Here is a 26,736-nt window from a genome sequence, read left to right as displayed (position 1 = left end):
ACCAACTTTTTACATGATTGAATAGTGACAGGACATGGGTAATAGCTTTAAACTAAATAAGGGGAAATTAGATGTTTGTTAGGTTAGGATTTGACAAATTCTTTACTCAGAGGGCACAGACGCACTGGCACAGGCTGCCCAGAGAAGCTGTGAGTGCCCCATCCTTGGAGGTGTTCAACGCCAAGGTGGATGGGCCTCTGAGCAGCCTGTTCTGGTGACATGTTCCTGCCCATGGCAAGAGAGCTGGAACTGGGTGATTTTTAGGGTCCTTTCCAACCTAAGCCATTCCTGTGATCCCTGACCAGCAGCCAGATCAAAAGAGCCAGGGCCATAATTTATAGCAGCAGATGAATAGGGCTGAAGCCTTCTTCCAACCAAATAAAAGTTTGTCTATAATTGTCTTGAAGAATTCTGAAAGAAAAAGTTATTCAAAGATGGGTACAAAACAGGAAAACAGGCTGCATATCTCGGGACTGCCCAAAGAATTATGTAATCCACTGCTAGTAAGCACTAGTGAGGGGCACAAGGACCAGCAGCATTGCACATGCTGCTCCAGAACCAAACAAGCTGAACTCAAGAACTAGATATCCTGAAGAGTTTTACTCAAAATGTAACACAGACTGCAGATTTACAAAGAAAACATGCGACTTGCTCCCATCTCTGGCTCCTGTACTACCTTCCAGCGCTGTCGATTGTGAGCAAACTAATCAATCTCTCACCATGGTGCATCTGTCCTTCCCACTGCTCTCTAGCAACACTGCCAAAAGCGTGAGAGCTGCTCCTCCAGCTCCTGCCAGGAGGAGGCTGTGCCACCCAGCGTTTGGGCTCCTAACTGCAGTGCTGGACTGCACTGTCTGCTCCTATCACCATCCACTTGTGAACTACAACTACCTGCGCAGCCTCCTCTCACTTCTCTGGTACAAGTTATTTCCACTGTCTTTCAGTAGTGTTTATTGAACTGGTAAAGTGGTGCCCCTTCGAACTTCATAGTGACAATAGCGATCATGTTAGGGACCTTCTTTGAATAGGAAGTGAAGGTAAATACAAGGTATTTTTTGATATATCATTGCCAGACTCTACAACATCTATCCGAACAAATGGGAAAGTCAAGATCTGAGCAGGCAATATTTTAAAAGAAAAAAGGGAGGGTAATTTTCATTTTGTTTCTAATGGCCTGGTTTGTTTACTTTCAATAACAGAAGGAGTCTCTCTGGAGCGCAATTCAGTGGAATTGGTTACAGTCTGTATTCTTAACCCAGCAGAGCAGAACATCACAAGGCAGTGGGCTGTTGACTAAGGAACGTCCAGGCAGCTGGGCAATGCACAAATAGAATGCAGGGAGTCCCAAAGACAGCAGGTTATGTTGTCAATGGATGCTTGGGCAATTTTAGATCTGTGGCCTACCCACTGTCAGGCACCTGGAACTCAGGAAAGAGACCTTTCAGTACCAGAAAGACAATCTCCATGTCTTCATTTCTCAAAAATGGGCACCTTAACGCCCTGTGCAACAAAGGTGCTCTTTGTCCTCATCCTTACTGTGGGCTATGTGAAACAATTTTAAATTCCGATTGTATTTAAATAGGTCTTATTCAGGCAGTGCAAGTACTTGTGTGAACTTGGCCAGCATCACAGAGCTGGGCTTCAAATACTCTTATTCCGGCATCTGCAGGAGGTTTGTTTGCGTAGGGATGACAGAAAATTACAATGTTTGCCTAATTCGTTTCCACCTAGTGTCCCCATCACCTGACAAGGCAGCCCCCTGTCTAGACAAAGCCAACCTAATTAAAATTAATAGCCTGGCAATTGAAATTGTTTGTAACAAATGTGCCAACTTCCTTAGCACCTGCTAGCCAATAGAACTGGAGAAACTCAATTACTCCTAATTAGCCAACATGCATATAAGGTGTGCAGAGATCACCAACCCTGATGTTCTGACTGATGTACAGTGGTAGGGTAGGAAGGCATTACCTGAGGAAGCCAACTGAGTGCTGTGGTTATCTTCATCCTGATAGCACCCTGCAAGGCTGTCCATGACAGATGGGCCCACATCTCCAGGATCTCCGCTCCAGGGACCAGGGATGAGGACACCAAGGCTCTGTGTCAGCATTCCTCTGAGCCTCCCTGTGAAAATCAATGCACATAAAGCTGCTGTAACCGTTCATTTGTTTCTATCAAGAACAGAAATTATGGAGAATGCAAACAATTGGGCAGCCAGTAAGCTAAGCACAGCAAAATCTGCACTTTCGGTCACCTAGGAAAAACAGCTAAATGCTCCCCTCAGAAACCTGGAACTCCATCAGTTTTGGGTTATTTAAGATGAGGAATGTAAAATCAGACTTTGCACGGTTAAAAAAGAAAGCAGATAATAAAACAAGTGCTTTATAATTTGAAATGATCTATTTGTTCCTTTAAATACCAATGGACTTGCTCAATGAAGTGGGAATTTAACAGTATCCATTAAAAATTGAAGACTATAAATAAAAAAGTAGCAATTAATTGTGTTGGCCATTTTAAGAGGCTGGAGCTTAGTTTGTCACACTCTGGCAGTCTATCAAACTCGGCTCCATTACAGATGTCTTAGAGCTGAATTGATGATGATACTCAAATCTAAGGGCATTCCCTGCACTAGTCCTACCCTGATGAAAGAACTCAAACGCATAGATGGGTTATGTGATTCTATCACTCTTACAGAGCAAATTACAAATGTTAGAAGTGTCAGCTTAATGAGTCATGCAAGAGTCTTCAATGTTCTAAGTCACTGGATCCAATTAATTTTTAAGTGCACTGAAAATGAGCAATGAAGACTGAGAAGGAGCAGTCCCATGGGGAGCCACATTCACTTTTTTACCAATATTTAAAAAGTTGCACCTAATAATGCTTCCAAATAGCCAATTTAACCATTTAATAATTGGCTTTAGCCACTTAATATTTGGCTATTTAGACTGAACAACTGAAATTCCCAAGCAGCTGACAGTGTATCCTATTGTCCTTAAGTCAGTCATGAAAAGATCCTGACTTGCATGAAGAAAACTGGAAACAGAGAACACAAGTGTTCAGTGAAAGAAACAGTAGTATTTTCTTTATCTGTTACTAGAAAAACTAGTCACAGATGAGACATTATGAGGCATAGCAAGAGTATGTTGATTTTATTTGCTTCATTGTACTTGAAAACTCCCTTGTTTTTGTACAGTACGTGGCATGATGTAATGGAGTGAATTTTATTTCTGGTGGGTTGTGCTTTCTTTCAGTACTATGGGCCCACACTGCTGGCCAGTCTCACGAGAGCGAAAGGGAAGGGCCTTCTGTTGTTACAAACAGGCTTTTCTGGTCTTTACATAAGTAGCTTTTACTAAAACCTCGAGGTTTTGAACATTAAACTCTAGACTTCATCAAATGCATATCTTGCTAGCCAACATGCTTTTGCTCAGACAAGTGCCTTCTGGTGGCTGTAGCTCACCTGAAGTTGCTGACGTACAGATCTCCTTCCACACCACCGGAACACAGGGTGAGCAGAGTGCTGAGGAATCTCCCACTCTGTGGCCATGTTTCCCACACCAGAGGGCCAATGCTCTTCTGCAAAGGGTCCCTTGGGCACGTGTCACACCTGGTCTTCCTGAGGGAAGGGAACGTGAGCTGAGTGTTTTGAACTGACCTGAGCTCTGCAAGCAGAGCAGGGAGCAGCAGCCTTCCTGACCGATGGAATGAGATACCCCGAGTCCACATGCCTCTCCTAGGTTGCACAAAGGTTAAGAAGAAAAAGCTGAGTGGCTGCAGTGCCATTAAGCTGCTTCGGGTGTTCACTCAGTGAGCGAAAGCCAGAGACCAGGACTGCAGAGAGGTGGGATTCTGAAGAGAAGGCCAGCAGCACATTGGGGTTACAGGCACATGAAGGCCCCATACCCAATAAATATAATTGCATCATCTGACTTTCATTAGTCATGGAAAAACCTGATCACTGGATGCACAAATGGGCAACTGAGAAGTGATGAAGGTACACTGAAGCACTTTTTTGGAGCACGGAGGAATGAAGCTCTCAAAAGCTTACGTCTGAATAAAAGACTCAGTTAGTGGACTGTCAGATTCCAGCGACGCTGAGAGACACTGCTGGTGCGAGCCCTCATAGCGTAACTGGGAAGTGTCTGAGGTGATAGTGCTAGAGCTGATTTTAAACCCTTTCAAATACGAGGCATTTCAGTGCAAGGTTTGGGTTCGGATCTGCCTGTTCTGAGAAGAAATCCTCACCTCCAGGTCGCAGTGCAACCTGTACTACAGTCATAACCTGTATCAAAGCACAAATAAAGAAAGATGCAAAAAATATATATACTTCCAGAAAGTAGCAAGAAAATTCTGCGCTTGCAAAACAAAACGTTGCTTGCAGGGTTAAAGAGCCAGCAGACAAAACTTCGGGTTTAATATAAGGAATGAATGGAAGAAGTAAAAACTGCAAAAAAGCAAACAAACAAACAAACCAAGCATGGCTTCTTTATGCCACCTACTGGATTTTTCCTGAACTATCCTTGGGAAACAGTACAGTACGTACAGAACGCTTCGTTTCAGCTGTCACAGTCCTGCTGGAGTCCATCCCTACAGCAGATGCTTGTCTTCGCATGGGGAAAACCCAGTGATTTGATCCAGTGCCTGTAAACAAACATATACACATGTCTGAAGCTTGCACTGAAAGTAATGCCTCCTATTTATCTGCATGGAAGATACAAAGAGTATAATAACTATACTATATAATAACTATTAGGTATAGCAAATTTTCAGCTACAAAATGCTATTTTTCAACATAGTCAACTCCATTACCTAATTCACACAGATGAACTGATGGAGACACTCTTCGTTCTGTTGTATGACAGCTGTGTATGGCCAACTAGAACAGTGCTTGTCTTTCACAGCACTGTCAGCAGTGCTGAAATGCAATTATGCACCACCTCACTGTGCTCACATTCGCTGCCTGGTCTCCAGAAATGTTCAGAACGCATCAGTGAAATGTCAGTGGGTGCCATTTTTTCCACATGGAGGAATTTAGTTGCACCCCTTTCCTTTGCTTCATTCACATTTCCACATCGGATGCCATTGTGTGTCCAACTGCCCCTCTGCTGCCATTTGTCTCATGGCAACAAAAAGTAACAGGATATTGGTGGGAAGGTTCAGCTTCTACTGCCATAGCACCAACATCTGCCTCTGATGTCATAGTCCAACATCATAAAATAGGAGGCATTACTGTTGGAGCAGCAAAAAGTTAAAGAGGATATATGCAAAAGTCATAGAGGATCAGATCCACCAGAGACCCAGCCTGTACATAATCTTGGGATACAGAGGAAAACATGAGGGTTTGAAGTCCCACGAAGAGAGGTCTGTGTGTCTGGAACAGAAGATGATGCTGCACTGCCCCTGCCTGCATCCAGCCCTTCCTCACTGCCACAGAGAGGTGACCATGGGGGTTGTGGCACCCAAACAAATGTCCACATCACTGTGGCAGAAAGGCTGGGGTCTAACGGAGGAACCAGGAGGAAATGGGAGAACTATACTCCTTTGTGGCCATGGACTGACGCATTCTTTTTTTTTCCAGCTACTTTAAATAAGAAATGATTAATTTACTTTGCTCGGTACAAAATCACAGAGTATGAATTACAGAAAATCATTTATTTTTCAGGACAGTGTTATAAAGAAGCACTCTTGGTTTAGCCACAGAGCATAAAGGAGCAATACAATGTCCTCCCAATTTCCTACCCATACACAGAAACCTTTTTGGAATCTTTTTATGGGGGGAAACAAGCCCTGAATGCACTCAACCTGCTGACACTGATAAAACCAGTGATCTCTGTTCTGCAAGCAACACTTTCAGAATTAGGACCTTTTTAATTTGTGTCCTCTCTACTGAGCTGCTCAGGCATGCCAAATGAAATGGTGGAGGCATTGCTGTTCCTGGAGTCAATGGCTCTGTTAGCAAATACGACTTTTTCTAGGTGCAAAGAATCATTAAAAGACTTCAAACAGCAGCAGACAGATCACTGCAAACAGATGACATTTTGTACTTGAGAGACTTGTGCAAAAACATCTAGGGATAGTAAAAAGGCTCTTCTTACATTTTTTCATCATAAACAATTCTTAAAGGTCCTTATTTCCAAAGGTATCAGCAAATAGCAGTGATGCCAAGTCAGTGACATCACTGCTAGCACCAAATTAGAAGCACTCAGCCGCACTGAACAAGTGAATTTGATTTCCTGAAGGCTTGCAGTGAGACTGCTCAGGTCTGTATTAGAGCTGTTGGTAGTGACAACCATCTCTCCTTCCCACATGAATCCATGGACAGCCCAGTGATGCATTAACATCCCCACCAAATGCTTGTGAAAAAAAAAATAGAGACAACCAACATTACAAGCTAAAACCATCCTCTAAGTGTGGCACGAGCAAACTAAAACAAAGGGATGCATAGTTGGAGGCTTGGCTGTGCCCTTGTGCTCAGCAGGCACCTTAGTATCTCGGTGGCATTCACCCAGAAAACTAAATTAATTTAATTAATACTTAGCTCCTCACCAATAGGTTTCATAACGTCACGGACAATGGGGATCTGTGTCGTTTCCTGAAAAGCAGGACTATGAAATACTTACATGACAGACAGGTGAATTTGTGGTCTTACGGAATCTGTTGCACTACCTGCATCTTATGAGTCATTTTTTCAGCTGTCTCACTTAGTTCGTAAGTGAAAAAAACACCTGTGTGCAGTTATTGACTACTATTACTGCCTGTCTTTGCCCATTCCACATGCCATGTTTCTGTTCTCCTTTTTCACTCCTTCCAGTTTTTCTCTTCCTCCTCCCGTCAATTCTCCCTGACCTTTTTCTTCTTCTCCTACCTTTTCACACTTGGAAAAGTTGTTTCGTTTGTTTTGCTTCCTTTTTCCGAAGATTTAGCCTCTTTTCATCTCCTTTTTCATTCAGATTCTCATCTGAGCGGCCGCGCAGCAGCTGCCGGGGCTTACCCAGCCACAAAAGAACTTAACCTGGAGATTCCCTTTCAGGGCTGACTGGCAGCCAACAACTTCGGAATGCCCCTACAAGACTGCGAACGGCTTCATTCAGGGACGGATTTCACTTTCAGTCTAGGAAGCTAAGGACTCCCGCCTGCATCTTCACCTGCTTAAACATCAGTGAGATACACCGTTCATTGTGCAGCACAGCAGTCTCACTCCCGTTCCGGACCACCTGCGTTCATTTTCTGCTGCTGCAGGATAGCGCGCGCTTAGCGCCCGCAGGAGCTGCGGTCGCAGCACCGCGCTGCGGGGTGAGGCTGCGCTCAGCCGGGGCACATCAGTGCGAGGAGGGCAATGCCACGCGCTTGCCATCAAATAAATGCTTCAACCTGCTTAACGGACGGTACTGCAAAGCACCCGGCCGCAAGGATCTTCCCGGCGGGGCTGGTGCTGGAGGCCGGCGGTCTGCGGGCTCAGCCCGTGCAGGGCTAGCGTGAGAGGGCTGCTGGGAGGCGAGGGGAGGGGACGGAGAAGCTCTCCTTGGCTTCTTCCAGCAGAAATAAATTTCTACCTACTGTAACTTATTACCATCCGATATGCTGAGTCATGAAGCTGGGTTATAGAAATCTTTATGCAATCTTTATAAATCAGCCCCGCGTAATCTCAGGCGCTTTCTGCTTCATCTCTGTCGAGTCACTCCTGTGACAGTTGTCATTCATCTTAGATGGAGATGTAATTTAATAGTTTCATTTCACCATGAAGATAGCGTCATCTAAAGTTCAGCCCGGAAAGATTTAAAGGTGTAACAGAGGAAATATTAATACTGTAAATAATATCTGTAGAGCCGCCTGGGGCCGTAAATCACGTCGCGCAGGGCTGAGCGGGATCCTACGGAAAAGAGAAATGCATCTTCCGCGGCTCCCCGCAGTGCGCGGCTTCGGCCGTCTGATGCCGGCACCAAGAGAGCGGGCCGGCTCTCCGCGCTCCCCCCACGGCCCACGGAACCACCCTCGCGCGCCGAACCCCGCGCGGGCAGCGGGGCACGAAGCGGGGCCGCGGAGCGCCGCCGGCGGGGGCTCCCGACAGCTCCGCCGTGGCTCCGCCGCAGGGTCGCCCGGGACGCCCCGACGGCGCGGCCGGGTTGGGCTCGCGGGGGCCGGACGCGGAGGGCGGGCAGAGCGGCCCGCTCCGGCGCCCGGCCCGCCGGGGGCGAGGGCTGGTGGCTAGCAGCCCGGGGGCGGGGGGCGGCGGGGGGCGGCGGGCGGCGGGAGGGGCGAGGCCGGGCTGCGGCCTCCCGCCAAAACGCGGGGGGTGGCGGGACGGGACGCGACGGGACGGGGCGAGGCCGCGCAGAGCCGCGCCGAAGCCTCGCCGGGCCGCCATGCCCAGTGACTCCCCGGCCGTCAGCAAGCCCCCGGACGGCGCCGGGCCGGGGGACAAGGCGGGCGGCCTCGGCAAGGCGGCGGCCCAAATGGCGGCCGCCCCGGCGGCGGGCAAGAAGCTGCCGCGTCTGCCCAAGTGCGCCCGCTGCCGCAACCACGGCTACTCCTCGCCGCTGAAGGGGCACAAGCGGTTCTGCATGTGGCGGGACTGCCAGTGCAAGAAGTGCAGCCTGATCGCCGAGCGGCAGCGAGTGATGGCCGCGCAGGTGAGACGCGGGGCGGCGGAGCGGTGCCCGCAGCGTCCGCAGCTCCGCGCCGCGCGGCGGGGCCGGGGGGAGCGGGGCCGGGGCCGGCCGCTGAGCGCGCTGCCCGCAGAGCCGGGGCCGGCCGGGCGGAGCCAGCCGCTGCCCTTCCCGACGGAAGCAGGCGCTCGGGCGGCGTTCGATGTCTGTTTGCACGCGGTGTCCTCGACGCTGAAGTCGGGCTGCTTCACCTCTGCACTCCGAGTGGCAGCCGAACGCACCCGGCAGTGCTTGTAGAACATCTGACTGTGCTTCTGCTTTAAAAGCGGCTGAAACTGAAGTGCACTTGTGCCCTTCCAATAAGTGAATCTGTGCTAGAAGTTGTAGTTAACATCAAATTGGGCTTTCTCTCCTCTTTGACAACTTGCTTTTAGCCAGAGAGTAACCTAGTCAACCAGACATTAGTAGCTCTCTTCCACTTGCAGCTTTTGCGTTCAGTACATCTGAGCCTGTGTGTCTTTGGTTGAGCTCATTTCTAAAAAGGCGGATTTTTTAAACAGTGTTTTCAAAACTTCCCGTGTGTTGTGTGAAGAGGCTTGGTGTGTAGCCAGGTACGCCTAACCTAAGTGACAAACCCGTGGTGTTTGGCAGCAAAGCAGGCTGCATCCCGTCCTGCGCAGGCCTGTTCATCAGATGATCACAGGGCTGTCAGACCACGCAGGTGACATCTGGGTTGCTGCTCCCTACCTAGTTGGGAAGTGGCACTGAGGCCCTCCCTCCCACACTGAGGGGTGTTGGAGTGGGAGCCACACTGCCTGTACTCCTTCAGATGTATCCCTGCAGCAGTCCTTCCGCACCAGAGGAATGCTGCAGGTCAAGGCTGTTGACTTGTGGGGTCGGAACAAGGAGAGGGGCTGAGTTCCGTAGTGTGCACACACCTACACGCTCTGCTCTGAAAGTGTTTCACCAGCTGTCGCTGATTTCTCTTTGGTGGTATACTACATGTCTGTGTGTGAATGGCGTTGCTGTTGAGAATGGCCAGGGGCCAGAGGGAAATGCTGGGGAATCATCCAGGAGAACTTACAGAAGAAGTGGTTGCAGCCTGCAGCTTGGGGCAGATCACTTGAGATTCGGATGCAGGTGGAGGCCAGCAGCTGTGTGGCAAGGTAAACGGAGGTGGCTGTAGGCAAGCTGTCTGTCTGTGTGCTGGGGCTCAGCATGGGCAGAGCCATGCTGGACTGCCTTGCTGCCCAGAGGTCGCTGAGGAGCCCTCATTGTCTAGTGAGTACAGCACATACAGAGCAGCAGAGGCAGGAAGGAGGCAGAGAGCTGTTTTGCAGTGTCCCAGTGAGGACTGATGCACAGCACACAGTAGCAGCAGTTCCTGCTTTTTCCTCAACACTGCTGTTGCTCCAAAGCCTGTTTTGCCCCAAGCAAGGTCTATGTGGGTACATGGTTTCCAACAGGGAGCTGCAAGGCAGCCCAGCAGGCTTTGGAAGAGCACCAGATTGCATGGATAAGCCCTCATGAAGAACTGCCTTAACAGTAAAGCAGACCCATTTCTTGTCCCCGAGAGCTGTTTGTCAGCAGAGTGGGGTGCTTCTAACAGTATGCTCTAACTAAGAGCAGCTATACAGTCAGCTTTACTGTATGAGTAGCCCCAGCATTTCATGGGTTCGTTCAGAGGTGTTTGCATGGAAAAGGGGCTTTAAATGGCTTTGTAAGTTCTCTTTTATCTTCCCATACCCACTGGCTGGATCATGATGTCAGCACTGTAAAGTTTAGAGAAGAAAACCCTTGGGTTTGAGCCTTGCTTTGCTGCCATTACTGCTTGTGCCCTACATCTGCTTTCTCCTCCCCAGGTTGCACTGAGGAGGCAGCAAGCCCAGGAAGAGGAGCTGGGGATCAGCCACCCCGTGCCCTTGCCCAGCGCCCCAGAGCCAGCTGTCAAGAAGAGCAGCAGCAGCAGCTCCTGTCTCCTGCAGGACAGCAGCAGCCCTGTGCACTCCACAAGCACGGCGGCAGCAGCAGCAGCCAGCGCACCACCAGGTCAGTACCGGTGAGAGGCCCACTGCTCCTTGCTGCCCAGGCAGCACTGCTGCTGTGTATGCTGCCTGGTGCAGCTAGCAAGAAGGAAGAAGCCAGTGTTTGTCCATCATGTTTCATTATTTCCACCTGAAAAATAAATTTAGCTCAGAATGGACCAGCTCAGAATAGCTCAGAATTTCATGGTATGTGGACCTGCAAGTAGTGATTCACAAGGAGTTTTTCTCTTTTCTCCCCAAACACATTTCCTCCTCTGTTTCTGCCAGTCCTGGCAACCACTTACTTCCTGGCTGCTTGTCTGCAGAGATGCAAAGTTCCTCGTAGTGCAGGAGCTGTGTAAGGGTGCTGCCATCAGGTGTGGGTCCCCCAGTGCCATGCAGCCAGGTGCGATGAGCCATGATGGGCTGGTGGCAATCCTTCCACCCTACTGCACAATCTTTGTATTGCATTTGACCTTTGCAAAAACAGGCAGAAAACAAACTGTATTTGTTCACGGGTGTAGTAAAACTATGCCTGAGCACAACGAGGACTAAAAGGCGCTGACTCCAGGCAAGTCATTTTTTTTTCTGCAGAGCTTCTACCTGATAGGTAGAGCAGTGGAGTGTACAAGAGAACAATATTGACATCATTGACTTCTCTTGTATAGACCGTTGGTATTTCTTTTTGAAAAGAGTGGTGAAGCATTAGAATGGGCTGCCCAGGGAGGTGGTGGTGTTACCACCTCTGGAAGTATTCAAGAACCGTGGAGATGTGGCACTGAGGACACTGAGGGACATGGTTAGTGGGCACGGTGAGGAGAGGCTAGTGTTGGACTAGGTGATCCTAGAGGCCTTTTCCTGCTTAATGATTTTGTGATAGGCAGAAAAAGGAAAAGAAAAAAAGACATAAAAAAAAAGGAAATGCAGTTCATTTTTAATCATCTGTGCAGATGTTAATAACAGGTGAATATTCTTTCGAGCTAAAGAGATGTTTCTGAAGGGGTCAGTGCCTTGAATTAAGTGATAACAGCACAGCACCTGGATGTGTGTCCTGTTCCACAGGCCATTTCCAGTAGTATTGACTATTGGATTTAGATGATCTGAGAAGTCTTTTCCATGATTCTATTATTCTATTATTCTTTTACTGGTACTGTATACATAGTCAAAGCAGGAGACCCAGTCTTCAGCAGAGAATGGAGGAAGGGCAGTGGGAGTTATCTGCATATATTGAATTAAATTGACACAGCACCAAAGAAATGAGAGGTGGCTTGGTAGGCTAAGGTGTGCATTTTGTAAGAACTGACAGTAGTTAACGCAGGCAGACTCCAACTTTTCTTTGCAGTGGGAGCCAGCAGCTCCCTGCCAGCCCTGGAGAGGTCTGGGGCTCCTGGGAGAGCTGCAGTCCCTGTATGACATGTGTTAGAGATCATTTTGACAGAAGTAATTCTCTTCCTTGGGTAAGTTTTCGGCTTCACAAGAGTCGTTTGTCTTTTGAAGTCCACCACGCAGAGCACTGTTTGCCACTGGAGGAGTAATGTATGAAGGAGTCACACAAATCAGACATAGTGCCAGGCAGAGAGTCTTTCCTCACTGTATCCATTTTATCAGCAAATCAGAAATATTGCAGCACCTGCAGAGGCCGGAGACTGTTTTTCAGATGCCTTTGTGACATGCTGTTTTTGAAGGGAGGAAAAATGAATTATTACAGTTGTTAACATAGGGGTTTGCCATTTTCCTTCTGAGGCTCAGCAGCCGTGCTTGCTCTGAAGGGGCAGACTCCTCCTGTTATTCCTCCTGTTTTTTCCGGAGAAATAGCAGCCATCTGGACATCTGTAGGGTGTTGGAAAGGGGTGGCTGAACCTCCTGAAAATATATTTTGCAGTTTCTGTGTGTTTTCTCTAAAAGAGTTACAGGCTGTTTGAAAACAATGGCTATTTAATTATACAGGGCAACAAGTTGTGATTGCAGGGCATCTAAAGCAATTGTCTTTCTTCCTGTGGGGCAACTGTATTTGGTTAGGCTAGCAAATATGTGAAACCTCAGGAAAGGTGGTAGAAAAGTGCTTAAAATGTGCCCTCGAGATATCTCAGTGCAATGTTTTTAAGCCTGGATCCTTCTTAGTTCCATGTCAGTTTGGTTTTCCATCTCTGCAATTTCAGTATTTAGAAATCACTGGAGGACAACAGCGTGGTCATTCATGGGGGAAATTCAGGAGAGAGCTGTGCACACTAAATGGAGGACATGCAGCTTTGTACCTTTCCTCCCTTTTGGTCACACGTGGAGAGTCATGTTTGGCCTCTGTGAGATGGGATAGCTGCAGGAGAGGTAATGGAGAGTTCTGGAAAATAGATCTTTCTTTTTTCTTTCTTTTTTTTTTTGCTTTGCTTTCATTCGGCTAATTTAGAAGCACCCAGAATAGATAGAATTACTGTATGCTCCTACATACCTGCTGCTGCTTCTGTGTTCTACAGGGGTCTATTTGCTGTTGGCTTCGCTTACATTGTTTACATGCCTTTGTACTGTCATTGGCTGACCAGGTAAAGGTACTGTCAGCAACTACAAGTAATAACCCTGCACTTGTTATTTCCCTTTGTTACATTTACTATGCGTGATGGAAACAAAACAGTGTTTTTCTTACCTTGCTGTATGTAGTTTCTCCCTTCATATTGAAACTCTTTGAGGAATGGATGAGATTTTATCTTGATAATTTTGTCGTCTTTTCTCTTCCTTTGCTTTTCTGTTACCTTTTCAGCATGATTGTATCTAACTGGATATTCTATTTTTTATTGACCTCTTGTATGATTCTTGTGATTTCAAACACTGCTGCTACAGGCTTTTAGTCATTGTTGTCCTGTATTGAGTAACGGGATGAAAAAGTGAGCTATTATAGTTAAAAGATATAATGGTCTGATTAAAAAAAAAAAATGCAAAAAATTTTATTTTTGAAAGAAAATCCCTTCAAGTCTTTATAATATAGCATTACATGCAGTCAGAATTTCAGTTTTGTCAAGTAAGTCTCATTTTGATCAACTGATGAGCAAGATCAGGAAGGTGCCATGAACATTTCACCATGAAGAGTGCTCAAGTAAGGGAACAGGATGCTCAGGAAGGTTGTGGAATCTCCACCCTGGAGTAATGGAGACTGAAGTGGACGATGCCTAAGCAACATAATCCAACTGTGAAGGAAGCTCCAGAGAGCCCTTCCAAGCTAAATTATTCTATGAATTCTTCAAAATGCCTACTTTTTTTCTTGTTAAGTCAGAGTATTGAAGTCTGAAAGATGTTAGCTGCTTTGCCTATCGTGGAGGCTGCAGGTCTTGGTGAGCCTGCAGTAGTCACCACCCTGTGCCCTTTGTCATTGCTTCCTCACTGCATTCCAGTTATCATTTTCTTCTCTTGTACATGCTGCCAGTACTTTACCAGTTTCATTTGCTGTCTGCCCTCTGGTTCTGCTGACTGTCCTTCAATACTGAGAGTCACGAAGCCCTGTCCATTGTTTCCTGGTGTTTTAACCTAGCTTCTCCCATAGCCAACAAACCTGTCTGTTCAAATGAAAGAGCAGGATTGAACATGATAAGTCTCTAATTAGATTGTTAACAGCTGGAATGTTTTACTCTTGTTCCTCACAGCTGGATTTGATGATCTTGAAGGTCTTTTCCAGCCTAAATGATAATGTGATTCTAACATACAAAATAAACAAACAAACAAATAAATGAAATGCATTTTTTACCTGTGATTAGCACCTTTTTTTATCCATAACAGTCTGCTTTTTCTCCAGATTTTCTTGTTAAGATGATAGTTAAAATGAGAGAAAAAGAATAATGTTTGTTTGGGAGCTTATGAACGTCAACAGTTTTGCTTTGGCATTAACACAAGCAGGGCTTTGTGTTGGGAAGCAGTTTCTGGGGATTGTCTTCTGCCTGTCAGGTGTTTTCCCAGTTGCATAAACCTCAGGCTGGAAACCTCTGAAGACTTTCTGCAGTTCGGGGTGAAGCTTTCCCCTAACAGGTTATTTTCATTTCTGACTGATGTCATCTTGTAATGATCTCAGCAGCACACTGACCACGGCTGTGATGTGTTCTATTTCTACAGAAATCACAGGCATTCTGCTCAGAGTTCTTCAAAAAGGCATTGCTTGTTAAGCAAGGGATTGTGTCTGCCTCTCTCCGGTGATGGCTTAGCCGTACTTGGGAGCACCACAGAAGAGTTTTGAGCATCTCATTATAAAAGGACATAGATAAATCTGAAAGGATAGAGGGAAGGGTGACAGAAATGATGTATGGCTCGTAGAAAAGGAGACTAAGGGTGGATATAACAGTCTATAAATATTTGAGAGGTAATAATATGGAGGAGGGGGAGGGATTATTTACAGTGCTTGAGACAGCATAACAAGGAGCAACGGCTTGAAACTAAAAAAGACAAAATTAAATTAGACAGTAGACACTTTTTCTCCTAACTGGAAGTGCAATTAGCAATGGAGTGACCTGCATAAGGACAAGGAGTTAAGTGAAGCATAATCATGAGAGGTGTTTAAGAGAGTGTTAGCCTGTGTTCTAAAGTGATTAATATGAAGGTAAATTCTGATCAACGTGCAGGTTGAACTAGATGACGGAAATCGCCTGCAGCTTTGTCATTTCCTGCTTGATGCATTGCCTGTGGACATTGTTAGACTGTGTTAAATAAATCATAGTGTTGCAGGGTTCTGCATCCCTGATTAGATGTTTCCAGTTAATTCTCCGGTTAATTCTTGCTAAGCTTGCAGCTTCTCATTTGAAGTGATATTCTTCACTGTCTTTGCAGCTTCCCTTGTGTGTAGGTGCCTGTGTTTCTCTAACTTCTGAAGTGTCACACGTGCTTATTAATCAAAGCACAGACTGCTTATATGCTGCATTTCTTCTGTATCAGTGAAAGAGATGAAGCTAGCGGTGATTTTCAGAGATGAGTCGCTAAAAGGGAATGAATTATTTTTCCCTTCAGGCTTTTATTGCATCTGAAGTTTCTGTGGATGTAGCAGCGTGGAAAGATTTTGACAACTCCAGAAACAGTTGTGTTTGTTCGCTTCTGCAGGAGGTATCAAAGGTCTCATCTGAGGCTTTCTGTACCAGAGTCAGGGTCTGGGAGTCTTCTACAGGAGGGAGCAGAGGAGGCTGGGGCCCAGTCGTTGCCCCACAGACCTGCTTGCTATGGAGCAGAGCTTCTGTGGCAGGCCTTTGGCTGGTAGAGTAGAGGTAGAATCCCACAGGCAGCTTGGAATCCTTCCACATTTCAGAAGAGCGCTTTTCCCCGGAGAATTGGGAATAGAAAGTTTTGATTTTTGTCTTCTCACGTGAGGCTGAGGTTTCTGGGTGTATGTCAACCAGCTACAGGACGACCCTGTGCTTTTGGCAGTTGTCTGTGCGGAATTGATGTTAGTAGCAGCTATGTGAATTGCCCAAGGAACTAGATTCTCCAGTCTTCTCGTCCTGCAGAAGGCAAGGGAGTTGGTTGGAAGCCCTTGTTCTTTGTACCTTGGACGTTCCTCCATCATAATACTGACATTTGCATACGTGCATTCACAGTTAGAGAATTATCTGTGTTGGCTTGTGGTTTCCTTTAGTCATTACACACACCAGGATAAAGACTGGAGCAGGAGTGGATGTACTGAGAGTTTTCTATCCATGGGCACATAATTATACTATCTGCAACTAACCTCTTGTTCCTTTCTTTGTCCTTGAAACAGTTATTATGGCTTATCTGAATGTGTGGGGCTTTCTTGTTTTGAGAAGAGATAGAAGTGGGGAGTGAAGACATACTGCACGCTTCCTTAACTGAGAATTGGTGTGATTCCTTTCTTTTTTCTCATGCTTTCTAGTACCTTAAAGACTGCATTCTTCTGCTTTATTTATAAACGTGCTTTTATGTTTACATTAGTGCCTCATGTTCCATTTTCAGTAGATTTATTGTTTTATGACCTGGCGACTGAAAATGCAGTTTTGAAGACTTCCGAAATTTTTAACCTGTTAACTTTGCTGTACTTTTTCCTGCATTTTAGAATCTGCTGGCCTTAGTCGCTCTTATGAATAGTTCCATTATATAAGTAAAAACGTTGTTGCACCTCTTTGCTTTGTTTTCTTGAAGAGCTTATGAAGGGTCCCTTAAGTACTGAGCTTCTTTTCTTGTGAAATGAGGGTAGAAGCAGAAAGGTTTTTTTGTTTTTGTTTTTTAATCCTGACTCTAGTTTCTGTTCATACCACTTGTGTTGCTTACAGCTTGGCCTACCATTTGCTGTTGGAGCTCCTGTAGTTATGGCTTACGTACCAAGCTGTACCGTACTGCAGTGCTACTGATGTCCCAGAACCCTGGCTGATGTAAGCTTTTGTAGTTAAGTTGCTGTGCTTTTCAGTTTGTCAGCTGTGCAGAAACAAAATTAATTAGTGCTCAGTTTGCATCTTCATGAAGGCAGTTTTTTCTGGGTCCAAATGGTGTTATTTCCATGCAGTGATCCTGTGCAAGAGTGATGTGCATGCATAAGGTTTTTGTTCAGTAGGCTTGGTTTGATGGGTGTCTCTAGCAATTCTTCTCCTGGAGGTTGGTTTTTCTACCATATCAAAGTTTATAGCCCTCCTGATTTATTTTTTTTTTCATTTCTATTTGGTCTTATTTAGTAGAAACCTGGATTTCTGTCATCATACGGCTTATAATCAAGTGTGGACTCTAGCTAACTCCAGCCGTCATCCTACTCCCCTTAGCTTTTTAGTGTGAGCCATAATGATTTTATCCCAGTCGTATTTCTTCCAAGGTCTCCTATCTCAGATATTTGTAAAGCCTTGCCTCCCTTCCAATGTCTCTTTGATCTCCTGTTAATGACTTAGATCCCTTTACATGTAATCCGCACTGAGTTTCTTTCTCCTCCTCTCAGTTTTGCTTCTTTGGACCTGCAGGTGTCTGGGCTATTTGTTTTTCTTTTTTTTTTTTTCAATGACTGTCTAGAATTCTGATTTTCTTCCTAGATTTCCTTTCTCTTTTAATTCCTTCCTCTCTTTTCTAAAGTTGAATGTAAGTTTTGCTTCTGTTATGCACATAAGTAGCATGTTGCATGCCTGTTAAATAGCAAGTTAAATGTTTGTACATGAAGAGGAATATATATATAGATATATATACACACGTATTCTGCCAGTGGTTACACTGAACATTAAGAAGAGAGCTTGCTTTTTGTGCTGCTAATTTTCTGAAGTGCTAACTTTATTTGTGCTGATCCTCTTAGCTGTCATTCATGGTAATAATTTTTAGATTTGTAAATTGATTTGCTGTCTCAGTTTAACAAGCATACCCTGTAGAATTCAAATAGTGTGTTTCATTTTCATGCATTCAGAATAATGTTCAAAGATTTTGAATGCTTTTTCTTTATTTTTTTTTAACTTTCTTTTTTTTACAAACAAATATTTGAGTATAGTTGCAGTGACTGTCCTAGAAAGACTGAAAGCGCACATAACAAAGGAGCAAGCATTGTCCCACAGCATTCTTAGAAACATCTGCTGCATGTCTCTGGTTGGCTGCAGAAGGTTTTGGAAGTGAAATTTGCTGCCACAGACATCTTATTGAAGGCCTGAAGCCTGCTGTAAGTGTGGAAATAAAAATTACTTTCTGTAGATTTTATTTCTTCAGTCATAATAGGAGGATTTTTAAGTTGCTTGCTAAATGCTTGCAGCAGATCATTTTTATGAAGTGTGCACTAAATGTGAACAAAATGTGCCTTCTCAGTTCTGCAGGAGTTGATGGTGGTATTTTAGTTCCTCTTTAGCTGGAGTTAGATTGGGGTTTTGTGTGTAACTGGGAAATTTATTATGCCAAGCTGAAGTCTCCTAGCTGGGATTCTTCCTCCTCCTATTTTTTTTTTTTCCCCCCTCAAATTACATTTTCCTTTGAAAGAATTGTTTTGTGTATAGTAAGAATCTTAAAACTGTGAGGTTTTAAAATTGCGTCAGGAATGCGCGCACTCAGAGTTTATGGCGACTTGGTCCATTATGGGATAATAATTCTATATGTGGAATACATGGTTAATAGAGATGCTGACATTCTGCTTTCATCCTCAGCAGTAACTAAGGTCAGCAGGACTGGATAACTTGCATGCATTTTTTTCTTAAAAAGTACAGAATTTGGGTGAGGATCTCTCTGATCCATTAACAATGATTTCCTGTAGACTTTTAACACTGAGGAAATTCCTAAGGCCAGGAAGAAAGCTGGTGTCATGGAAGTGTTTAAGATAGCAATTGGAGATGGATGCATGTGTGGCTACAAACCTTAAGTCTGGTCTTAATTTTTGTGAAGGCGGTGGAATTGACCCCAATGGGCTGAGATTTGTGGTAAGGGGAGAAATACAGCCATTAAGAGATGTTTTCAGAATGTGTATTTCCAGAAACGTGTATCAAAGATTCTATTAAGTTAGTAACCTTTCATCATTATAAAATTGCTTGACAGAGGGAAATACTTTGATGCAAATTCTGTAAAGCATTTCATTTTGTATCTCCTGACATCTTAATTAAGAAACTGAATTGACAGAAGATAAAAATTATGAGAGTAAAATGGTTTTGAGGATTATTCTGCTGGTCTGAAAGTTCTGAATGGGCAGTGGGGAGTCTAACACAGTGATGTTTATAAATAAGTCTCACAGGAATCCAGTCTGAGCTTTGATCTCTGCAACACTTTTACTGACATTCTGTAAACAAACGTAGAATCACTGCAGTGGTGTTTCTAGGTGATAGAAAGGCACATGGGCTGGTGGGCAGTGCAGAGCACAGAGCTCCAATGCAGAAAAGAGCCATTTTAACGTTCACCAGAAGTGAAAAATGGAGAATTCTGTCCTTTCTCAGCATTGCTGCTGCAGAAGAACAGGTTGTATAATGGTGGTTCCTGCTGGAAGTGTATGGCCAACGACTGACGGGCGATGGGAAGGAGAATTTCTCTTGTGCCTGAAGTTGGTGAGGTGGCTGTAGGACTTTTGATATTCCATGCTGGCCAGTCCACTCCATTATCAGGAACATCACTGAGCTAAATAAGCTGGAGGCTGAGAGAGGGTGAGGGTGGTGCCCTTTTTGCTTGCCCTCTGGGTTTCTCTTATAGTTATGGGCAAATACATAGCTGTGATCTCAACCAGCACACGTGTGCTGAAGCTTGGAAGGCTTTGTGGTGGAGACACAGGAAGACGCAGCAATTTACTTTGCCCTTCAGTGACCCTCTCCCTTAAGATTTAATCAATTTCCACTATGACTGTTCTGAACTGGTTGTGCCTTTGAAAGTTCAAGTTAGAGCTTTCTTTTCTTTTCACTAGACGGGTTTTGACTTTATCAACAAAATGGTACCTTGTAAAAAGATGGTGTGTTAGGGCACAAGCAAGCCAATGAAGAAAACTTGTAAGTCTAGAAACTCCTGAATTGTCTTGAAATGTGCTGTCTCTACAGCATCAGTTTTATTCTGCAGTGCTTCTTCCTGGCTAATGCTGTTTTGGGGAGATGCACCATCCCCATGAACCCTGTGGAGGTGGAACTGGAAAAGCTGAACCCCAGGCAGTGCTTGCTTGTGTCACAACTCCAGAGTCATCGTTAGGAGCAGAAAACAAGTAATATTTGTTCTTCAGAAGTGAAAATGGGTATTGTTCTGGCAGTGGAATAAACCTTGAGAAGCAGGAGAGCCCAGCCATTGACGTTAGTGCGGATAAGGCCAGGGCTGCAGACAGAGCTCCATTATGCCTTGCTGCTGATAAGGTCTGCAGAGCAGTTACACAGAGCTGCTGCAGGCAACGGGCAGGCCGTGGCCCACTGCTGAGTCTGGGGTGGTGGGAGGGGGCTGGAGGGGTAGGTGCCCTGATAAGGAGAGAGAGGAGGCACTGGGGTCTGTCCCTGTGTGGGAAAGGGCAAGGAGCCTGGGATGAGTGCAGGGTTGTTGCACTGCCAGTCTTTAATTTACTTTTAATATGCATTTGATCTTTAAGGAGAATAATGTATCTGTCCTAGTTGGGCCATGTTCTTGGGTATGGGCTGAGATGTTTTGGCTGTGGTTAGTCTTGCTAGCCAGGAGACACAGCTGCCTGTAGTACATTTGTCTGATACAACTGGTAACAGATTTTTTTTCTATCCCCCTCTGGAAGAAGTTGTTCCGAGTGCAGCTGAGCATCCATGCTTCTTTGGGTGAGTGATACCCAAGAAGAAGGAACAAGAAAGGCTAATTTGACTTCTGAGGTCAAAACAAGGCTGTAGTTGTTGGCAGTTAGGGAAGTGAGGGAAAAAGCACACTTTTTTTGAGTGATTTGTGACTGCAAACATGGAAGAACTGCAAGTTTTGTTTTCTCTAAGTGAATGAATGGTGTACAGCCCCGTATGACTCCAGAGCTTGTCTCTGTGGCAGTGGGTCCAGAGCAATCCTCCAGGCTGCTGTGTGACCTGCTCTGTGCATGCAGAACACCATGTCTTCCTTGTGCCACTGCTCCTGTCTGCAGGGCCCTATTGTTGGAGAGCTATGCCTGGAAGCTGCAGGGAAGAGTTATCTCTTCACAGCAGAGGATCAGCAAGCCATCTCTTAGGGTATACATTCAGGAATGTTTTTGGAAACCCCCATGCCTCCTTTTCTGCTGTACTTTTAGGGAGAAGTCTTAATCAGAAAGGTGCACCTTATACTAAAATAATTCATACCATGCAGCTTTAGGCTTAAGTGCGTATGCAGCCCTTGAAGTTTACTGATTGTTACCACAATGGCATATAAGATTATCCTGTATTTGAGGAGTTTATTCTGTCGTACAATTCAAAAGCTTTCAAATAATTTTCACTGGAATTACCTAAGGGATAATTTCTTGAATATCCCTTTCAGATAGGCATGTGTCTTGAGAACATTCAGTCACCTAAAAGAGATGATGAGGGATAAAGGCAGTCAGTTTGTCTTTTCTTGTTTCTCTCCAAGGGTCAGATCTCACCTTCCTAGCAGAGCAGAGTGACATGGCATGTTGATTAACTGAGACTTATCAGCAGAAGCAAATAATGCTGCCATGCGAGACAGCATCTGGTCCTTAGCTAGGAACTTTGAGGAAAGGGGAGAAAAATACCTGGATCTTTCTGTACCCACCTCTAGATCTGATATTACTCCAAATCTGTCTGTAACACCCAGGGCTTCATGCTGCATTGGCAGAAGCTGTGTGTTGGGAAGAGAACATGTTTAAAGCCTCCCTCTCTGTTTGCTGAACTGTCAGCAATTGGGCTTCTTTGTGAAGGAACAGTGGAGGAGAAGCTTTGATGGTAGCATAGGAAAGGATATGAAACCACAGCAGGGAAGCCAAGACTTTCTCTGGAGGCCAGTGTTCAGGGTTAGCCATTTGTTGCTGTTACTTCCTCAAATTCACACAGAGAGAATCTGGCCTTTTGTTTTCCTTTCCTTCTCTTCCTAGAGAGGTTTCCTTTTCCCCCTCCTCTTTTCCTTTTGGTTGCAAGGTGGGGAGGGGGAGAGAGTAGAGAAGGTATCTTTGTAATATTTTCTATGGTATCAGTGTGCAGGGTATATACAATAAATCATGCATTACATGCTTAGACAATTTACAGCCAGCTTTCGTAGGTGCTGTGACAAGTGCTCAAAAGGTCAAAAAAGCTTCCTTAACAAATTTGATAAGATAATGCAGTCAGCTGTAACAGCATAAAGTCCTGGGGGCCATAGACCAGAATAGAAGAAATAATTATGCATGGTAATGGGTAATTACAGATAATGGCCTTTTTTGGGGGTGGCAGAAAATACACAGCCCCTCAGCCTTGCCTGGAATGAACGTTGTGTAGCACATTAACTTTATAGCAAGCTAAAAGTTCAGCACTGGAACCAGAGATTATCTGCAACTTCTAATGGAAAGAAAAGAGAAATACTCCTCTCTCCCATCTTGTGAATTTGTTTCCTGGAGGATGTCTCTGCAGAAACTAGGCAGTGATGCCAACTTTCTTTCACATCTGAAAGAGCTCTGTCATGATTGTCTGGTGGGAGAAACATACTGTTCCAGTGTTTCTGATTATTAAGTTAGGGAGTGATTTCACAGCAGCCTTATTCAAGGCTACTGTCCGAAATCAAAGCCAGCTCTGAATTGAATTAAGGCATTGCAAGACATAATATTGCCACGCCAGCTAGTAGAGTGTAAGGGTGCTTTGTGTGCTGAGCAAGGGGAAATAGTTGGGTGCAAATCCGAAATTTGTTGAGGTATGAAGGCAAGTGTTTCCTGGCTGAACAATGGATTTTTGGAATTTTAACAGCATAGCTGTCTTTGGTAGCAGAGGCTGACTGTGCAGATAGATGCAGACACTGCTGTGATGAATACAGTCACTCTGAATTGAAAACTACAGCAAATGTAAAGTACCAAAAGCTGGAACCCTCCTCACTGGAAACTCATTGTGGTTTCCTATTCCTCAAATAAATGTGCTATTGAATAGTTGCATTTCTTTTGCATTTTCAGCAACATACCTTTGTAAGCGTAGTTTCTTTGCAAGTGGATAAATAAGAACTACTATCTCATATATGTATCAAAGAACTCATGTCAATTGATGCAGGCAGTGAAATTCTCTTGTCATACTGTATGCAGAATCTCCCTAATGAAATACATGACCAAAGGTAGACTAATCAGCAATTGCAGCCACATCAGTGAGTTAAATTGTGCTACTGCATGCTCCCAGGCATTGAAACTGTACTGTATGTGCTATCCTGATTTTTAAAATAGTTACCATCTTGCTTCTGTCTGTGCCTTGCACTATGCTACGAATTCCTAAATGTGGTCCAGTAGCCATGCCCTATATGCAGTGCAATGCTGCCAGCCTTCTCTAGAGGCTCTCTAGAGGCTAAGAAAGTTAAATAGTACGGACCTGCTGTGCATTTGATCTCAGCATCAATAACTCACCCAAGCATATGTAAATTACCTATATCAGGGTATTGCACAATGTATAACTGGTCCATATGAGGATGAGCGTGAATTCAATGTTTGCATTTCTTGGTTTGTAGGTTTAAAAACATGTTTGTGTATTTAAGATAGAGATATTAAAAATTCCTGAAAACTTCCTATCATCTCTTCTCTGTCATCTCAAAAAGTAAAAAGGGAAAGAATTATCATTTACAGGCTTCTGTGCTGATTTTGTCATGCATATTTGCAGTTTGTGTAAATTGCCATATTTTTTTGAAGTAGATGTTCTGAGACTGGCTTGCATTACCTGAGGACTGGACCACTGTTTTTCACCATGCTCTGCTAAGTGAAGGTGGTAGCCTCTCTCAGGTTATTGAACATATAAGATCCTTATCTGTGACTGACCCTGAGAACTCACCTTCCTTAAAAGACAATCCTAGCCATCCTGAAATGAATTACTGGTTAACTACTACTAATATGCCATAGAACTGGAGAGTCGCCTACAACACTGCAAGATCAATAGCAGTATTTACCATGCATCATATTGATCTTCTATGAAGGAGTGGGTCGTATTTCATACTGCGTACATAGTGCAAAAAAAGTAGCATCGGTTCTCTACATGAATTAAGATGTAGAGAAGAGGAAAAGAGCTTGGAAATGTAAAGGCACAACTGCATGAAGGGATACCATTAACTCATTGCCACAGTACTTCTTATGCAAGGAGGGCTTCAGACATCCCTGTGCTGTAGGCTTAGTGTCCCAAAGGCAAAGTGAGAATTCTAACAACTTTGGCTTTGTTTTACTTGCCAGTTTCTGCTCCTCCTTACATGAGCTCAGCCCCGTAATTTTAGCCATGCCCTAGCTGCAGCTTGCAAATTGGTAAAATTTGGGTCTGATGGCAGGTTTTTTTCTCCTGGTTGCTTCAGAGACGTGGAAGCCCTTCCTAGAGTTTTCTAAAGGAAGACGAAGGCCACCAAGACCAGTGTAAAGGCCTTGCTCTAAAAGAGCAACTAGAGGGGCAGAGTGGGAGTCTCTTGGCACAGCAGCAGTTCCCTTGTTGAGAGCTTAATTCCTGTCAAAAATTGCTCCCTTCAGAGCAATGAACCTCAGGGCTGCCCCTCACGTGCAGGTATTGTAATGCGGCAGGCTCTGAAGCAGGGGAGGACCTTCTCCTTGCAAGCGGAGCTATTCATCTGTGTTGAATTACATTTGAAAAAAAAAAAAAGAGCTGAGAGCTGCCTTCTTGACCTTGGTATCCTCTCCTTGCAGGCAAAAAACGCAGGCAAAGCCTAGCAGCCTCCTTTCAGTAGGACAGATTGCTTGAGCCTTGCGCAGTCAGAGGTGAGGCCACTGAGAAGGTTCTCCCAGGAGGTGGATGTCATGTCCAGAGCTGCCCACAAGCTAAAGACCAACCAAAGAGCCCCGTGCTGCACAAATTTAGTTACAGCCAGTGTTAAAAGGAGATCTGCTCTGATCTACAGATTGTGGCCATGTTGTGGATGTTGTAGCCCAGAGCAGTGCATTTTCCCCACCTGCTAGTTTGCAGACTGCAGCTGTGAAGAAGCAGCGTGGTGCGGCAAAAACTCTATTGGATGTACAATAAAATTAAATCTTCTGGAGCAGGTCTCTAAATGTCTTTTTTATTGAAAGCATGGTTTGGTGATGCTCTTCAGCTGTTAATTCTGCTCCTGCTGGCTCTTAGCACTTCTTTGATGTACTGGCTGTTCCAACCTATGCTTCTTTCTGAGCTTGTATGGCTCAGGGAAATTCTTCAGGACTTGCAGAGCTTTATCCATTAGTAACAGAATTCTTCTGCTTAGCATGCTTACAGTTCTATATGTTCTATATACATTGTATATATAAAATATATGCATTAGTAGTAGGAAATAGAGATTATTCAGCCAGCCTGAAGGTGTAAAAGCATGGTGCTTTATTGCAGCAAGGCTCTCAACTGTGTGCTGGTAGTCATTGAAGAACTGCAAATACTGGCAACTATGTTCAAGACTGTGAGTGCTTAGAGTACCCCTGGAGTGCTCTGAACTTGCCTGACATGTCTGTGTGGATGACATAAATATCATGTCTTGTGTGAAATGTCTCTCTTCTTCCAGGTGAAGCACTGAATCTTTTCCTGATGCTGCCAAACAAAAGCAGAGACTTGTCATATGACATCAAAGAAAAACTCATCTCTTAAGTTCAGAAGGAAAATGCGAATTGTGGCATGTGGCAGCTTTCTCTTGCTCCTTGGTGGATGTTGCCAGTCCATCTTCAGGATCATGATGTGGCTTGGGATTTAGGAAGAATAAATTCTGGTCATCTTCGCAGCTCCATCACAGAAGTACTGAGATGGTGCTGTCTGTCTCTTCACTTGAACTTTTTCTTTTTCCATAGCTTTTGCTTTCTCTTCTTGTTTGTTGGGAGCTCATGTCAGTGGTGTGGCTATAGCTCAGACTGGATGTGTGTTAGAAATGTTGTACAAGGACTGTGGATTCCATTGTTTCTGAGCTCTGAACCACTGGGGGCTGCTCCACAGCTAGGTAAAAGAAAAATGAGTGACAGCAACTGAGCACATACACGCATCTGTAATTGTGGCCCCAACTACAGGTAGAAGATAGAAAGAGATAAAAGGCAAAATGCATATTTTTCTCATACTTATTGCAGCAAAGGTCTACCACCCCTGCTTTTTTCTACAGGAAGCAACCGTAGCGCTACCATCCAGCTGAAGATCACAGAGACATCAAGGATGCTTTTATGATTTTTAGGATGATTAGAAGCAGATCTCTCGTCTATGAAATATTTTCAAAGGGCTTTCTTAAACACAGCAAACTCTTCTACATTCTCATTTTCTTCTGCATCTCAGGATAGTTCTCCTTGGTTGAGTTTAGGGAGCTCCTGTCTTCCTTTTATCTCTCATATTTGTAGTATTCCTAAGGAAAAGTATTATTCCTTCCAATGGCATATAGCCGGTGGAAAGGCTTAGTGGAGATTTTTAGAAGAGATTACATGTATGTGAAGCATGACATACAGACTTCAGGTGTCTCCATCTCATGTGAAGTTGGTATCCCAGCAGGAAAAATTTTACTTCTGTCTTCTAGTTCACAGCATGAAAAGCAGTAGAGTTGTACTGCAGCATTGTTCAGGAGCTAACCCTGGGGAAAGGAGTCAGGCTGGTGCTCTGATTTATCAGGAAGAATTGCTGTCTTGCAGGTAACAGTGGTCTAAG

At 44.7% G+C, this 26,736-nt stretch overlaps 1 protein-coding gene across 2 annotated transcripts in view; it reads left to right on the top strand.

Annotated features, from left to right (window-relative positions):
- The first annotated feature begins 8,262 nt into the window (after nucleotides 1–8,262).
- Nucleotides 8,263–26,736, top strand: part of DMRT1 (doublesex and mab-3 related transcription factor 1) — a 54,581-nt gene continuing 36,107 nt past the window's right edge. The window contains exons 1-2 of one of the 2 annotated variants that reach the window (XM_052701069.1): nucleotides 8,263–8,627; nucleotides 10,466–10,652. In XM_052701069.1, coding sequence (XP_052557029.1) covers nucleotides 8,361–8,627; nucleotides 10,466–10,652 — 454 coding nt within the window. In that variant the 5' untranslated portion in view covers nucleotides 8,263–8,360. The remainder of the gene's footprint in view (nucleotides 8,628–10,465; nucleotides 10,653–26,736) is intronic. The other variant, XM_052701068.1, reaches the window with a different exon arrangement.

The sequence above is a fragment of the Tympanuchus pallidicinctus genome, unplaced genomic scaffold (assembly GCF_026119805.1).
Source record: "Tympanuchus pallidicinctus isolate F22 unplaced genomic scaffold, pur_lepc_1.0 scaffold4, whole genome shotgun sequence".
NCBI classification, from domain to species: Eukaryota; Metazoa; Chordata; class Aves; order Galliformes; family Phasianidae; genus Tympanuchus; species Tympanuchus pallidicinctus.
Note: the sequence above shows the minus strand (reverse complement) of the source record. Positions and strands in the feature narration are given on the sequence as shown.